This window comes from Miscanthus floridulus, chromosome 4 (assembly GCF_019320115.1).
Source record: "Miscanthus floridulus cultivar M001 chromosome 4, ASM1932011v1, whole genome shotgun sequence".
In the NCBI taxonomy this organism is placed as follows: domain Eukaryota; kingdom Viridiplantae; phylum Streptophyta; class Magnoliopsida; order Poales; family Poaceae; genus Miscanthus; species Miscanthus floridulus.
The window spans coordinates 115,919,658-115,936,997 of NC_089583.1; the positions used below are offsets into that span (position 1 = coordinate 115,919,658).

A 17,340-nucleotide genomic window follows, 5' to 3' on the forward strand; every position below is an offset into this window, starting at 1 on the left:
GGGGTAAAGGGAGGGAGGGGGGAAATGAAGTAGGCAGTAAGGTTACCAGGAAATGAGGAGGGGGAGGCGGGGACGGATAGGCGTGCGCTGGGCCGTGGGGAGGCCAGGAGGGAGGAGCGGAGTGAGGAGGAGGAGGGGGTGGCCGGGCCGGCTGACTCAGGCCAGGCCGGGCCGTGCCAGCCCACGGGCCTGTGCAGCGGCCCAGGCACGGCCTGCTGCCTCGGGCCGGGCCAGCCCGGGCCCGCATGTCACCGGGCCATGCCGTGCTCGTGTCGGGCTAAAAAAACGTGCTTCGTGTCGTGCCATCGTGCCTCGGGCCGTATGGTCAATTATAGCGACGAACATAAATACTGACGGCTCCGTTCTAGGCCTTCCATCCTTTCAGTTCAGGCCGCCGCCTCAGCATTCTTTCCAGGGAAAGACGGTTTGTCGCAAACAAAAGCCGCAGCCCAGACAGAACGCCAAACCCAACCCCTGTTTTTCCCTCCCTGGCTCCCACTCAAACCTCACGGGAAAACCCGAAGAAACCCCCCGAAGCCTTCTTCCTCTCCAGCGACCCGAAGCTCTCTTCTCCGGTGAAGATGGCTCGCCCACCTCCGGCCGGTGCCATTTCGGCGCGTACGCGTCCCATCATCCTCTCTGGCCTGTGGCGTTCCAGACAGGTGCTTTCCCCTACCTCCGGTCTTCTTCTTCGCCGTTCTTGCTCTTCTTCTCTCTTGTTGTTTCTTTGCCGGTCGTGTTCATTGCTCTTTTGGCCGTCGTGTTCTTGCCCGGTGTTAGAGGTATTCGCGATTTCGCGTCGAATTTGTGGCCGTCGTGTTCTTGCCCGGTGGGAGAGGAATTCGCGATTTCGCGTCGAATTTGTGGCCGTCGTGTTCTTGCCTTGCAAATTGCGGTTGGCATCCGGTTCTTGCCCTGCTCGCGAAGCAAGAAAGAGAGGGGAGTTCGCACGAATTGTTGTTTCTTCATTCTGTATCAGCCGTCGTGTTCTTGACCCGCAATTGCTGTTGGCTTCCGGTGTTGCTTGTGTACCTGCTAGGTGAGAAAGAAGGGAGGTCAATTCGTGGTGAACGTTCGTTGCATTCTGTTTTGCGCGTCGTGTTCTTGGCTCGCGAATCGCTGTTGTCTTCCGGTTGTTCTTGCCCTCCTCGCCGAGAAAGAAAGGGCAAAGAATTCGCGTGGATTGCTGTTTGTTCATTGTGTTTTGCCCGTCGTGTTCTTCACTCGCGAATCGCTGTTGCCTTCCGGTGTTGTCCTTACACATGCTTGGTGAGAAAGAAGGGAGGTGATGATTTCGCGGCGAACTGGTCTTCGTTCCATTCTGTTTTGCGCGTCGTGTTCTTGCCTCGCGAATCGCTGTTGCTTTCCGGTTGTTCTTGCGCTGTTCGTCGAGAAACAAAGGGGGAGGAATTTGCCACGAATTGCTGTTCGTTCCATTCTGTTTTGTGTTGGGATCGCCGGTGAACTATCACGCCGGCGAACCTTGGAAGACGCACTCGGAAACACTCGATGGAACATACGATGTTTGGTGCTGTCAAACTGACTGCTTTTTCTTGTATACATGCACTGAATAAATAGTGATTACATGCATAAGTGGGAGGTGATCTCCCCTAAACGTGCGGCACACAGCGCACTACAGTTCGTGCCATCCCACGACCCGCCATTGCCGCGCGCAGCTCCTAGATGCTGGCTAAACATAGCTACAAGCTAAAAAAAACTGAATGCAAGGACTAGTTACAGACTCCGACTCAGACCGCTAAGGATCGGTGTTGGCTGGACTATACAACATTTCTCCCCCTTAGTTCATGCCCTCTCCACCGATCGTCACGACGCCGATTAGTTCACGCGGTTCCAAGAACCGCACTCGCCCTAGCGCTTTGGTTAGGATGTCCGCCAGTTGTTCTTCTATTGAAACATGCCCCAGGACAGCCCTGTTCTCGTCGATGCATTCACGGATGTAATGGAATCTTGTGTCAATGTGCTTACTCCGCACGAGATTCTTGTTGAGAGCTATAGCAGACTGATTGTCCACTTTAAGCTCTAGTGCTCCAGGCTCGACGCCGGTCATGTCCTTGACAAGTCGGGCAAGCCAAACACCCTGACAAGCCGCCGTCGCCGCAGCAATGTACTCAGCCTCGCATGAGGATAGAGCCACTACCTTTTGTTTCGATTGCCAGGTGATGATGTTCCCGCCGAGGAAGAAGATGATGCCGGTGGTGCTCTTCCGGGTGTCGATGTCCCCGGCCATGTCAGCGTCGCTGAAGCCTCTCAACCGTGCTTGTCCTTCTTCCCTACGTGTGTAGTAGAGACCTTGATGGCGTGTCCCTGCCACATAGCGGAGGACTCGCTTCACCGCCACCAGGTGTTCTTCATGCGGCGTCTCCATGAACCGGCTCAGACAGCCCACAACATAGGCCAGATCAGGCCGTGTGTGAACAAGGTATCTCAGCCCACCTATGATGCACCGGTACGCCGTGGCATCCACTATGGGAGTGGTGCTCGTTCTGCTCAGCTTCAGACGGGGCTCCATTGGCAGCGAGTTTGGATTGCAAGCACCCAACCCGCTGCGTTCCAGAAGCTTCCCTGCATAGGCAGATTGACAAAGGGTGATCCCAGCCTTGGTTTGTGTCACCTCAATGCCCAAGTAGTATGAGAGCAACCCAAGGTCACTCATGGAAAAGAGCCGCATCATGTCTTGCTTGAACTCAATGATCGCGTCGCTGCTGGCACCGGTGATTATGAGATCGTCGACGTAGATACCGATCACCAGCCGCGATGCGCCATTTGAGCGAGTGTAGATGCCGTGCTCCGAGCTGCTCCTCTAGAAACCAAGCGAGATCATTGAAGCGTCGAGCTTGGCATTCTAGGTCCTCGGTGCCTGACGTAGACCGTACAACGCCTTTCGGAGGCGCAGCACCTTGCCATCGTCGTTGCCGATGATGAAGCCCGACGGATGTGAGACGTACACCTCCTCTCTCAGGTCGCCGTTAAGGAAGGCGCTCTTCACGTCCATATGATGGACTTTCCATCCTTCATGAGCTGCAAGAGCAAGCAATGTATGGATCGACTCCATCCGCGCTACCGGGGCGAAGACCTCGTCGAAATCCACCCCGGCGAGCTGGACATAGCCCTTCGCCACCAAGCGAGCCTTGTGACGGATGATGTTGCCAAGTTCATCACGTTTTACCTTGAAGACCCACTTGAGCCCGATAGCACGGTGCCCAACAGGTAAGGAGGCGAGCTCCCAGGTGGCGTTCTCCTCGATGGAGCGCAGCTCGTCACGCATCGCTTGGCGCTAGCACGCCGCGCGCTCGGCTTCTCCAAAAGAGGTGGGCTCGTCGGCGGTGGTGAACATCAGCTCCTCACTCAGCACTCTGGCAGCTAGGCTAGGCGGAGATGATGGCCCGATGATGGTGTCGATGGCGCGGAACCTTAGAGGAGCCTCGTTGTCATGGTCCACGTCTAGCATGTCGTGCTCATCGGTCGGTGGTGTGACGAAGTGTGTTGGTGACGAGGAGCAGGTGAGCCCTGAGGCGTGGCTACTGCTGGTCCAGGCGATGGTGACGTAGCTGGAATCGATGATGTCGATGGAGCTGAGCTAGGCACCATCTCGGTGATGTACTCGACGGTGAAAGGCTCGTCGTTGCCAAGGTGCACATCTGGGCTTGTCGTCCAGTCCCAACGCGCCGCCTCATCGAAGACGACGTCGCGCGAGATCACCACGCGCTTGGTCGCGGGGTCGTAGCATCTGTACGCCTTGGATCCACTCTCGTAGCCGACGAAGATCGTGGGTGTGCTCCGGTCATCCAGCTTCTGCAGCCCCGGCCTTGTCGTCTTGACATGCGCGACGCAGCCAAAGGTACGCAGGTACTGAACTGCCGGACACTCCCCAAACCAGGCCTCGAATGGGGTCTTGCCATCGAGCGCCCGCGTAGGAGCCCGGTTGAGGATGTGCACTGCGGTGTGCATGGCCTCGCCCCAGAAGAAGCTTGGGAACCCCTTTGCCTTCAGGATGGAGCGTGCCATGCCGACGATCGTCTAGTTCCGGCGCTCCACCACCCCGTTCTATTGAGGCGAGTACGGGGCAGTGAGTTGCCGTTGAACACCACGGCGCGCGTAGTGTTCACTGAACTCGACGGATGTGAACTCCCCCCCCCCTCGTGATCGGTCCGGAACACCTTGAGCTTTCTCCCCGACTCCACTTCCACGGTGGCTTGGAAGTTCTTGACAGCCGTTGCCGCCTGATCCGTGCTTGACAGGAGATGGAGCCACATATAGCGACTCATGTCATCAACGAGCAAGAGGAAATATCTGTTACCGCTTGGAGTTGGTGGAGATACTGGTCCACACAGGTCGCCATGGACGAGGTCCAGAGCATGGCCCGCGCGCCGCTTCGCCTCACTGGGGAAAGGGCTCCTCCGCTGCTTGCCGGCGAGACAACTGTCACACACCTGATCAATGTGATCTAGGTGCGGCAGTCCACGGACCATCTGCTTGCTGGCGAGGGAGCGGAGCGACTTGAAGCTGATGTGGCCGAACCGCTCATGCCACCGCTAGGCTGCCTCCGAGCTGCGTGCCGTGAGGCACACATGTTGCCCGATCACCAGCTCGAGGATGTACAGGCGGGTGCCGCCGCACGGCACCTTGTTGAGCAGCTGTCGTGCCTCGTCGTAGATCCTCAGCGCGCTGTCGTAGAGCTCGATGCGGTACCTGGCCTCCTCCATCTGTCCGAGGCTCATAATGTTCGCCACGAGATGAGGAATGTAGTACACTCCAGCAAGGGTACGGTGCTCACCATTCCAGAGGACGAAGATGATGGTGTCGCGTCCCTCGATCTCCACCACTGAATCATCGCCGAAACGAACCGTTCCGGTCACGTTGGTGTCGAGATGCGCGAACGCCGAGCGCGAGCCAGTCATATGGTTGGTCGCCCCGGTGTCGAGCACCCATCGCCGGGCGTCCTTGTCGATTCGAGGCCCAAGCTCGGCGAAGACCTCTGCTTCGTGGATCTCGACGCGAGTAAACGACTGAGCCAAGAAAGTCGACGGCGCGGCGATGGTCGAGGTAGCGGTTGTCGTGGCCATCATCAGCGCCTGCTGCTCCTCACCTTCCGCTACGTGTGCCTTCTGCTCCCGCTTAGGTTTGCGGCAGTCCTTGGCGTAGTGGCCCTTGATGCCGCAACTGGCGCACTTGTCAGGGTTCCTCTCCTGAGGCTTCCTTGAACCATCCTGCCCCTTGCCGTCGCGTCCACCGCCGGAACCGCCACCGCGGCCACGGCGCATCTTGCCGCGCTTGCCGCTGCCGAAGCCGTCGCCGGATTCACGTAGCTTGAGCCGCGCCATCCACTCCTCCTCGGTGAGGAGCAGACGACCTTGCTTGTCGACGTTGGACGACGCGCCCGTGGAGGCCGGCTTCTTCTTGCGCTGCTCGATGGCGCGCAGTCAACCGACTACTTCCTCCACCGAGAGCTCATTGACGTCGAGGAGCGTCTCGATGGAGTAAGCAATCTGCTCAAGGTGATCAGGAACCACCTGGAGCATCTTCTTCACGATCTGGGTGTCGGTGATGTCGTGGCCCAAGGTGCGAATGCTGTTGGCGAGAGACATGACACGGAGCGAGAATTCGTCCATGGACTCACCCTCGTTGAAGCTGATTTCGCCGAACTGTCGGAGCAGGTGCTGGGTGTTGGCCTCCCGCACTCGATGCACACCGACACGGACGGTCTTCACCGCCACCCACGCCGATCGCGCCATCCTCTTGCGGGCTAGGGAACCCAGCATTTCAGAGGGCACAGATCGTAGGATGGCGGCCATGGCGAGGCGATCCTCGCGGTACTCGATGAGCACCTCCTCCCCTTCCTCCGGCTCGACGGCGTGCCACAAGCCCGCCGCCTGCAGATTGACCTTCATGAGGAGCGCCCACTCCTGGTAGTTGGAGCGCGTCAGCATGGGGTACCGCACGGCACCGTTGGCCTCCTTGACGACGCGCTCGATGATGACCTCGCCGTGACCTCGACGCCCACGGCGCGGGTCTGGCGACTGAGAAACTCGACGGCGCGGAGCGGGCGATGGCGACCGGCCGCCGGAAGCGGGGGCGGACATCCTTCTCGGACTCTAACCTGGCTCCGATACCAATTGTTGGGATCCCGGTGAACTATCACACCGGCGAACATTGAAAGACGCACTCGGAAACACTCGATGGAACACACGATGTTTGGTGCTGTCAAACTGACTGCTTTTTCTTGTATACATGCACTGAATAAATAGCGATTACATGCATAAGTGGGAGGTGATCTCCTCTAAACGCGCGGCACACAGCGCACTACAGTTCGTGCCATCCCACGACCCGCCATTACCGCGCGCAGCTCCTAGATGCTGGCTAAACATAGCTACAAGCTAAAAAAAACTGAATGCAAGGACTAGTTACAGACTCCGACTCAGACTGCTAAGGATCGGTGTTGGCTGGACTATACAACATTTTGGTCCTCGGGTTTTTGCCCCTGCTCGGCGAGAAATAGAAAGGGAGGTGAATTTGCGGTGAGCTGCTCGCGAGTCGCTGTTGGCTTTCGGTGTTCTTCTGCCTCTCCTCGACGACAAAGATAGGGAGAGAATTTGCCGCGAATTGCTGTTCGTTCCATTCTGTTTTGCTCCTCGTGTTCTTCCCCACGAATTGCAGTTGGTTCCCGGTGTTGTTCTTGCCCCTGCTCGGCGAGAAAAAGAAAGGGAGGTGAATTCGCATGCGAACTGGTCTTCGTTCCATTCTGTTTTGCCCGTCGTGTTCTTCTCGGGAGTCGCTGTTGGCTTCCGGTGTTGTTCTGCCTCTTCTCGGCGAGAAAGAAAGGGACAGGAATTTGCGGCGAATTGATGTTCGTTTTATTTTGTTTTGCTCCTCGTGTTCTTGCCCCGCGAATTGGTGTTGGCTCCCGGTGTTGATCTTGCCCCTGCTCGGTGAGAAAGGAAGGAACATGAATTCGCGGTGAATTGCTGTTTGCTCCATTATCTTTTCTCTCCGTGTTATTGGCTTCTTGCCCGCAAACTGCTGTTGCCGTCCGGTGTTGTTCTTGCCCTGCGAATTACTTTCTTTTGGCCGGTTGAATCGCCATCATTGCAGTTTCGTTCGTTCAGTTTTGCTCTACTGACGTTTGTTCGCGCGATTGCATTGCAGAGGAAAGGTCGGGCTTTCAGCTACATGAGGGATCTGATCGCAGTCCTGAATACCGTGGCACCACGTATTGGAGGACTCCCACTTCCTCGAGAGATGTCTGCTGCTTGACGGCGTTCCAGCTAGTGTCAGTCCGTGCGAGTTGATTCAGAGCATACTGGGTGTGCAGACAGCAGTTTTGGTACGGGACAGCCAGACTGGCTTCAGAATTGGGCTTCTCGTCTTCTTTGATGCTATTGACAGTGCTGCAGTTACGATTCAAACACCGCGCGAAGGCCTCTATGCCACCTGCACTCCGGTGAGTCCTCAGTGTCATCTTCCCGTGATCCTTTTGTCTGTCTGTCTGTCTATCAATTCTGAAAGTCACAGCAATGCTGATGCTTAATCCATTCCAAAACTGAAATATTGTCTGATGCACAATCCATTCAAAACTAGTCACAGTAATGCTGATGCTTAATCCATTCCAAAACTGAAATATTGGCTGATGCACAATCCATTCAAAACTGAAATACCGTCTCTGACTCTGATTGAACAGGCTACATGGCGCGGCGAGGAGGTCTCATGCTCATACATCCTGGATGGTGTTGCCGACGAGTTCGCGAGGAGATGCACAGCCACGGTGCTCCGGTCGCTTCTACCGTCCCAATACATTCTTGCTGATGAAGATGGGGAGTTCCACCTGAGATGCGTTCTTATCGGAGCTGGCAGATCCACGATCAGCGAAGGAGCCTATGGATTGTGTGACTTGGCCTGGAAGGTGCTGTTTGCTCGGGGGTACGTGGTTGCCGCGATCGTCCACAGGGATCCACAAGCCGGCGTCCTGGTGTACGATGACACCGAGAGCACGGAGCTGGTGGCCCGGAGGGCACTTCAGTTGCTGAACAAGAGGGGGCTTCAGCTGTTTGATTCGTCACTCTTTCCGTTACTTGCAGATGCTGCTGACCGAGATGCCTCCTTGCTCCGGCGGCTGCCGCCACAGTGTGTCATGGGCGACGACGAGAGTTACAGGCGCCGCGTGCTTCTGTTCACTGGGCTGGATACGCAGAAGCTCGATGCTGCAGACCTTGCACACTTCCTGCAGTTTGAAACCGATCTTGTTCACACAGTTGAGGCCGTGATAATCCACCGGTCAGATGGACTCATCGTCGTGGTGCTCGGAAGCTCGGAGGACACAATCTGTTTGCTACAAACACCTGAAGAGACATGGATACGATTCTTTGGACAGAAACCCGGCTTTGCATGTGTCTTTGGATTTGAGTCAGCATCTTCTGATATCTCTCTTGAGCAGCAGTTCGACAGGATGGAGACGAGGTACTGGATGGACACTGCAGCGTTTCAGCGCGTAAGAGACTGGATGTCCGATCAGGAGCGGAGACCTAGCGATGGTGACACTATTGGGATCCTCCACTGTCTTATCAGGTCTTGCACTCTGGAACCCCCTGATTCTATTCTCAGTGGTGGCTTCCCGGAGAGATCCTTGCTTCTATCAGGTGTTTGTCGAGGGCACTTCATGCTTCGATCTCTCAGTTAGACTTTCTGCGTTTGGTGACCTATACAATGTGGCACTAGACAAGAGTGGAGTGGAGTGGCGGCGTTGGCTGTCTTCAGATGTTGGCACAGTGCAGCCAGGCTATTAAGGGAGCCACAGGATACCTGGGCAGGTCTTGGGTTCGTGGACTGTAGTCGAGTGCCTGATGCTCACCACGCTGGGGTCATTGCCCAAGAGGTCGTGGCCCGGTTGCTGCGGTGAACTGAAGATCAACCATCTTTTCCTTTTGTAGTTTTGGTACACGTGTATGATAAATGATCTCGTGCCTGCTGCCGTACTGTATATTACACTTGAGCTGTCTTTTCTGTCCCTGACAAGATATTGTAGTTTCCCTTGTATGCCTTTGCTAGAATATATAGAGAAAATCCTTCAATGCCTATCTCTTATATGCTAGTATTGGAAATTATGACTTCGCTTCGCATCCATTTAGATTTTAGTTTCCATTCGATGCCTTTTCTGTTTTACAACAGTTAGTTGGCTGTTAGTGGATGCCTTTTCTGTTTTACAACAGTTAGTTGTCCTTGTATATTTTTTTTCAGTGATACTTTCCATGCCATCAACACTGGCACAACGGTCGGTTTGTGTCTACCACTGCACGCGAGCGGACACTTATATGGACTGTTGCATAGAACGGTGGTCAATGCTGTTGTGCTGCCAAGAAACTAATATGATATTTTAGCCCCGTGCAACGTAAGACATATATCTAGTAACCATGAAAAGCTTTCACGGCAGAAATGTTTCTCCAGTTTTGCCTAGACATCCAAATCGGCAAGGACATGGTTTTCATAGTGATCCACCTTCGTTTCTATGCCTCCCTTCTATTCAAGATATTATATTTTTTAGTTACATAATTTCATTGCAACAAATTCAAATGGATTGTATTCAAGTTGCTCCTTGTCCAAAAAAAAGTTTCGATTTTTTAACCATATTTTTATTTATATGATTTTTAAGAAAAAATATCTTTTTCTTCTGAATTAGAATCCAATATATGAGCCCTGGATCCAAAACATTTCTATAAAAATCTAGATCTTTACCAAACTCACGCTATCGAAGCGTAAACAAACAAAGTTGTCATAGAGCCATATATATTGCAATGCCTTATGCCATGTTTGACAGTTCGAGCGATGAGAGAGTTGTTGTTGCTCATACAGAGGGACCTGAATATCTAATATTTTGCATCATGGTACTGGCCTCGATTCTCTCTCCACCTTTCTATCTTCACGGCATGGATGCACCGCTTCTCTTTGTGCCTGGCGCCGGCGCCCCGTCCACAGCCCCTCCCTGCATGGTCACACCTTCGCGCCGGCCTCACCTGTCGTGGCCTCGCCCGCGCCACCGTCTCTCCCTGTGCCGCCCGCGTCTTGGCCCCATAGGGTCGAGAGGAAGCAAAGCGAAGCTAGTATTTTCGGCCCACTAACATGATTTCTGCGACTTTACCGGTGAAACGGAGTGGTCCGTAGATAAGGTTGCCGCGCACCCGAAGCCGCTCACGGAGCGCTACTAAACATTCCCTAAGCATCTTCATCGCATCACGAACACCTGTAAACCTTTTTTTTTTTGTGAGGAAGTACCCGTAAACTTCTTGCCAACAACAACAACACCCAACAGCAGCACCAAAAAGCACAAACTCATTCTCCGTAGGACTCTCTCCATCCCAAAATAGGTGATGTTTTAGATTTTATCCTAAGTCCAACCATTTCAAATTTAACCAAATTTACGTGAAAGAACATAATATTTATGACATCAAATACATAGAATATGAAAAAAAAAATCTTGCTAATTCTAATAATACTCATTTGGTATCATAAACATTAGTATTTTTTATATAAATTTGGTCAAACTTGAAATAGTTTCACTTAGGACAAACCTAAAACATCCCTTATTTTGGGACAGGTGGAGTATTATAGGACATCCTGCAGACTAATTAAAAAGATGCATCAGAGAGGGATGAAGCTGGAGAGGCATGATTGCAAGAAGACAGGACCTACCGGTGATATCTGCATGCTCTTGGATATACACAGAATTCTTTGCAAGTCCCCCACAACAAGCAAGAAGAGTGTCTATATATTATACAAAAAGGAAATATGGATAATTCTTTGCAAGTCCCCACAAGCAAGAAGATAGGACTTACCGGTAATATCTGCATGCTACTAGCTAGTAGCTATATTAGCTTTCTAATTAGTTCACTTTCAAGCGCGCACCAGATATAGAAAATTTGTTGGACCGTCGAAAGATATAAAGAGAAATTTTTATTCAGATGGCTCTTTAAATAAGGATTTAAAAAGTGAGTTTAACAAAGACTCTTGGAGATGCCCTTAACAGTTATATTAACATGCCTGTTTGGATCTCCACATGCTAATTTTGGCTGCTAAATATTAGCACTAATAGATAAAAAAGGCCTTAGTTGGTGAAAAGGTGTTAATAGTTCATACACACTTCCAACCGACTATTCAACCACATATCAGTGGCTGTCTCCGTTAATTATTAGCTAGCTATATAGTTAGTAGTTTTTTTTTGTTAGTAGTACGGATGAATTCAAATAGGGCTTTAACTATGGTGTCTAACTGAACGGAATCACGATGCTGATGTGGGTTCCACGGCAACCCCCCAAAAGCAAAATGACGAGTTTTTTTTTTTGATATTTTTTAATCCTACTAGATTAATGCCAGATTTGAAATTTTTCATAGATACGAATTTATGTTTTCTATCTATAAATATAATATTTAAATTTTAAATATTTCTAGAAACATGTTTGCACTTAAAACATTATCTGTGATGTCAGCATAAATATTTATGATGGCATCAATAACATTTGTAAGAAGTATATATAAGGTATATAAAAGCTCAGCTTTGGGAAGATCATTTCCCGGCATAGACCTTTGTGCGATATAGACAACAGGGAGTAGCAGACAAGTTTCTCAAGTCTAAACATGAAACAGAAGGTTTATTAGAAGGAAGTAGAGGGGCTAGATTATAAGAATGAGCGCACTGTGCATTGGAACAGGTTCAAGGATCGTGGGCCGGAGTGGGGGAAGAGAGCGGCTGTGACCATGCTGAGTATATGAGCTCATGTGCATTGCTTTTAAGTATTTCTACTTGTATTTCTGATTTTATTTTGGTAGGGAAAAGGAGGTAAATGACGTCAGCATGATATCATGCTGATATCACGTTCCAGGAGTATAGCGGAGCAGAACTCGTCCCCGCTCGGCCGGCGTTGGGCACGGCGGCGCGGCGCGCACGCATGCGCGTGACGGAGGCGGCGCAGGGGCCTACTCAACGCGCTTGGCCGGGCACAGAACCTAGACGTTTCCAGAGCTGTCAGCGGCATGGCATCCGGCGGCGGCGCTTGGCCGGCCGTGGGGGAAGACACGATTTGAAACCGCCGGGCTCGATTGAATGGTCGTGGGCGTTCCGCGCGGCGCGTTGCATGTACGCACGCGCGCGCAGAGGTGGCGCAGTGGCCTGCGTAATGTGCCTGGCCGGAGAGGTAGCTCACGCACTGCCCGAGGCCGAACACGTTGTTGTTGCGCCGGAGCCAGCGGTGCCGAAGGCCGAGCGCGTCACGTTATGGTAGATTATCTTCAGGGTAGTAACGAAGCTCACGTTGAAAGTCTTTGAGTCCACCGTCTAGGTCGCAACGCACACCGTGTCCAGGATCGCCGGCGTGCCCGCGTCATCATCCGCACCAGCGGCGGCGGCCACAGCTCTGAGGGTGAGAGGTGGATCGAGACGGCCGCCGCCGTCAAGAAGGGTCAGCACAGCAGTGCCCGTGCGTTGGTCGTAGCCGCCGCCCCCTACATGGCGCCTAACAGGGGAGTCCATTATTTCCGTGCTTACGTTTCTGCTCCCGGGCGACGGATCCGATCCGGACTCTAGGGGGAGCGGGGCGAAAGTTACCGCAGCGAGCAGGCGAGGCGATGTCCGACGATGACAATAGTAATTTTTTAGTGTAGATAGACAGATAGAAGAAAGATAAAATGACAATATCCGAAGACAAGGATATTATATGCCGCTCAAAATTGATAGTTATTATAATCTAGTTATACGAATCAAACGTATTATAATCTAGCATTTTTTTCCTCCAGCTTGAGTACATAATTAACAAATTCAGTTATATTATTAAAAAATGTCGATCCACAGTGATAGACAGCCCTCGTATATTATGCTTAAGATAAAAGCTGACCTTCTCAAGTTCGAGAAAACCCACAAACTCCTATTCCACCCGTACACAGTGGCACAGTTATCGAGAAAATTTATGATGCGCCCTGATGAAATACCCAATGTCAAAATCATTGGACATTGGTTCGAAAGATCTAGATCGAATACAAGGGTCACACTGTGATGACCACACAGCCAGGGAAACAACGAAAGGTGGAGAATAATACCTCATCTTTTCATAGGAAAGGCCTATGATGCATTGCATTTTCTCGCAGGTGCTGAGATTTGCTCACGAGATATGATAGGTACTTCAATTGTCACAATTCTCTTATAAAAAACTGTCACAATTTAGATATGAAGTACTATTTGTATTTGCATTAATATTATTCTTACACTTCACTATTTATTAATTGTATTAGATATGAATTTTTATTTAAGGAGCTACATGATCATAAAATCCAACGATATAGTATTACCCCTTCTTCAGTTAATATCGAAATATATATACCTTTGGATGAACGTGCCGGTGGTCTCTTTTATCGTTCTTATAATAAGAAAAGACTCCCTCTATTCCATTAGAAATTATAAGATGTTTTAGTTTTTCTAAATACATTGCTCCTACTATGTATCTAGAGTCTCGATGTAATATATATCTAAGTTTATACCTAGAAAAAGGCAGTACGTCTTATGATTCAAAATGGAGGAAGTAATAGATAGAGAAGATTCCCAAATATTACTCCGTGCGCCGGTCCCTTATATTCCATAGCTCGTTGAAACATAATAAAAAATAGCACATTTAAATATAAATCCATTGTCAATTTGGTACCTACAAATGTTAGATTAATCATTAGTCAACGATCATTCAGTTTGGTTCTATGAAACGAAGGAAAGCGGTACTTAGCAGCCAAGTAGTACAGATTAAGCCAAGTAGCCAACTTGTAGCCAAGTTGCACCGTGTTGAGTGTGTGTGTGTGTGTGTGTGTGTGTGTGTATCTCATCTCGATCAGACCAGTGATCATACACTAACCATACCCATGTTATAAGGAAACTAGCTGAACTCAAGAACGCTATTGTTTGGGCAAGCACTAGAGTGAGAGCACCATCAGCATGTACACCGATACCTAACCAACTTCCTTACTGTTTCTAGGCCTACTCCTCAGCATACTCTTGTCAACGCATCGCCATGCCATCGCATCGCGGTCTCCGCACGACAATGGCGTGCGCGCCAGGTCCATGTCGTCCTGCCTCCTGGCCTCCGACGTCTGTAACTTCTCCATGGTTGGGTCGCCGGGCTACGACACCATCTTCAACTTCTCCATCCAGAACCTCCGCTTCGCAGCCCCGGAGTTTCGCAAGCCGGAGGCGGTTGTGCTGCCCACCTCCCAGCGCGGCCTCCATCTCGCGGTCCTCTGCGCGCGTAGTACGTCGCTGGCCATCCGCGTGCGCAGCGGCGGGCACAGCTACGAGGGTCAGTCCTACACCGTCTCCGGCGGCGTGCTGGACGGCAAAGCGCCCTTCGTCCACTGGCGGAGCCAAGGGGGGGCTGGCAGGGGCCATGCCCCCCCCCCCCCCCCCCCCCCCCACCCCCCACCCACAATGTTTCACAACAAAAAAAAATTAGTAGTATGACTTAATATTTTTTATTTATATTAAGAGGGAGATTATATAAAATTCTTGTCATATATACCTATTAATATCTTCTAGATAATATAATCATACAAAACACAACTAGATAATAAAATTATCGCAATGAAAAAGACCGAGCCGGCCCCCCTAAGTATAATTCCTGACGGCCGGCCCCCCTGAGTATAAATCATGGCTCCGCCACTGCCTTCGTCGTGATCGACCTCATGAACCTGAACAAGGTCCATGTCCACGCCGCGTCAGCCACGGCGTGGGCGGAGTCTGGCGCGACGCTAGGTGAGGTCTATCACGCGGTGGCACTCGCATCGTCGTCGAACTCGAACCGGTCGTTGGCGCTCACCGCCGCGTCGTGCTCCACGATCGGTTTGGGCGGACACATCTCCGGCGGCGGCTTCGGGCCGCTGTCCCGGAAGTTCATGCTCGCGGCCGACAACGTGCTGGACGCGCTCCTCGTCGACGCGGTGGGCAGGGTGCTGGACCGCAGAGCCATGGGCGAGGACGTGTTCTGGGCCATCCGCGGCGGCGGCGGCGGCAGCTGGGGAGTCATCTACGCCCCCGTTCCCGACACCGTGACGGTGTTCACGCCGAGAAGGGAAGGTTCGGTGGACGCCATGGCGGGGCTCCTGCACCGGTGGCAGTTCGTCGGGCCTGATCTGCCTGACGAGTTTTACCTCTCGGTCTCCCTCACCATCGGTAGTAGCTCGTTATCACAGGAAGATCGAGATCATCGTAACGTGACATTAATTCACAGGGCTGGTTCTTGGGCCGAAGGAGCTGGCCATGTCGGTGCTGAACGAGAGGTTCCCAGAGCTGGGCCTCGCCGAGCCCGAGGTGTCGGAGATGAGCTGGATCGAGTCGGCAGCACGGCTCGCCGGGCTGAGCTCGGTGGACGAGCTCACCAGCAGGGTGTCCAAGACCAAGTACTACGGCAAGAACAAGTCCGACTATGTGCAGCAGCCCATCTCGAGGGACTCCCTGGCCGCGATCCTCCGGTACCTCTCCGATGGGCCGCCGGGGGGGGGGTACGTGACCATGGACCCCTACCGCGGCGCCATGGCACGCGTGAGCGCCACGGCGACGCCGTTCCCGCACCGCGCGGGCAACCTGTACGCCCTTCAGTACGGCGTCACCTGGGACTGGGACGCCGACGACGCCGGCGGAAATGCACGCATAGAATGGCTCCGGTCATTGTACTACGGGTGCATGACGCCGCACGTGTCCTCCAACCCACGCCGCGCGTACGTGAACTACATTGACATCGACCTCATGGGCTGGGCTGAGAGCCTCGGCCCGGTCTGGTTGGCGTCGTCGGTGAGCCATGCACGGGAGACCTGGGGCGCGGCGTACTTCACCGTAGAGAACTTCGACCGGCTCGTCCGGGTCAAGACACGTATAGATCATGCCAATGTCTTCTACAATGCCCAGAGCATACCAACATTACATTAGAAAAAGGCGGGGCTGAAATATGTGCTGTTCTGAATAAACATGGAGCCAGTCAGCCAGCTAATTGTCAAAAGTCAAACTATCTTTACGACTTTATTTATTTCTCTTTTGATTATAATGTCGTCTATCTAAGTATCTATATCTATGTCCATCTATATTACCTAATAAATATTAGAGAATCCAAAAACAAATTCCCTGCTTCTAGAAACCTTCTTTGCGTCTATCCCTACATGTCAGTAATCTGAATCCAAATCCGAAATCCAAGGTGACTCCCATTGTCACGCAAAACCGGAATCTCATGTGTAGAGGCAGCATTATGACCTATTTCTGGTGAAATCTATGGAAGGAATGTAACAGAAGAATCTTCTAACACAAGATGTCACAACCACGATAAGTCGCGGCTCTTTGCAAGAAGGACATACAATAGTTTCAGTTGGCATCAAGATCAGTTGACAGGGATCTTTAGTTCATTGTGGTTGTGTTTTGGTGTTTGTTGTTCTCTTTTGTTGCTTTGGTTTCGGCGTTAGGTTCCTGCTTGTAGCCTCTCCGGTTATGCGCCCCTCTCAACCATCTAAGCTGTGTATAGGTTGGTTCGGTGTGATTAAGGCTGGACGAAAAACTCGAAGCTCGTTAGCTTGCTCGGCTCGTGGTTGGCTCGACTCGGCTCGTTATGATAACGAGCCGAGCCGAACCAAGATTTTAGCTCATTAACTATAACGAGCCAACTTGAGCCAGCTCGCGAGCCGCTCACGAGCTAAACGAGCAAGCTTTCAGGAAAAAAAGTATCAAAACTTATATTAGTTTTTGTATTACTTCATGTCTTACACTTTACAATTGACTGGTAACCGGTCTAGACCCTATAAATTGACTAGTAACTGGTCTAGATGCATTTCTTTTATATTATTATTATTCTCAAATTTTAGATAAATGCAAATATTATATTTTGTGTATTTTTTATACCTAGCTCGCGAGCTTAACGAGCCAGCTCGAGCTTTTAACGAGCCGAGCCAAACTGACTTTCTGGCTCGTTAGAATAACGAGCTGAGCCGAGTTAGCTCGTTATCTTAACGAGCCAGAACGAGCCGAGCCGAGCCAGCTCGTTATCCAGCCTTAGGTGTGAGGGGCAGTAAGGGGGCTACCCATGTAGTTCGGTTTTCCTTTCCTTTTGTTTTCCTCGTCTAATAAAAATGCTGGCAAATCTTTTTCTACCCTTTCAAAACAATAGAATAGTTATTTGCGTCATGCAGTCTAATTTAGAGTATTTTTAAAAGAAACGAGAGTCCAACAACTATATTCTATTCTATTAAGTGCTAGTCGGCACCGCTTGCCATCTGCATGCCCGCGTCCATTCCCACACTCGCAAGCCGACCCTGTGTCGAATCGTC

General features: G+C 51.5%; 1 protein-coding gene and 1 pseudogene across 1 annotated transcript; one reads left to right on the forward strand and one right to left on the reverse strand.

Moving 5' to 3' along the window:
• Positions 1-4,553: 4,553 nt before the first annotated feature.
• On the reverse strand, positions 4,554-5,342 carry LOC136549155 (uncharacterized). Its single transcript, XM_066540438.1, has one exon. The coding sequence runs from the start codon at positions 5,340-5,342 to the stop codon at positions 4,554-4,556; it is 789 nt and encodes a 262-aa protein (XP_066396535.1).
• Positions 5,343-7,645: 2,303 nt separating this feature from the next.
• On the forward strand, positions 7,646-15,958 carry LOC136549156 (berberine bridge enzyme-like D-2; annotated as a pseudogene).
• Positions 15,959-17,340: the final 1,382 nt, after the last annotated feature.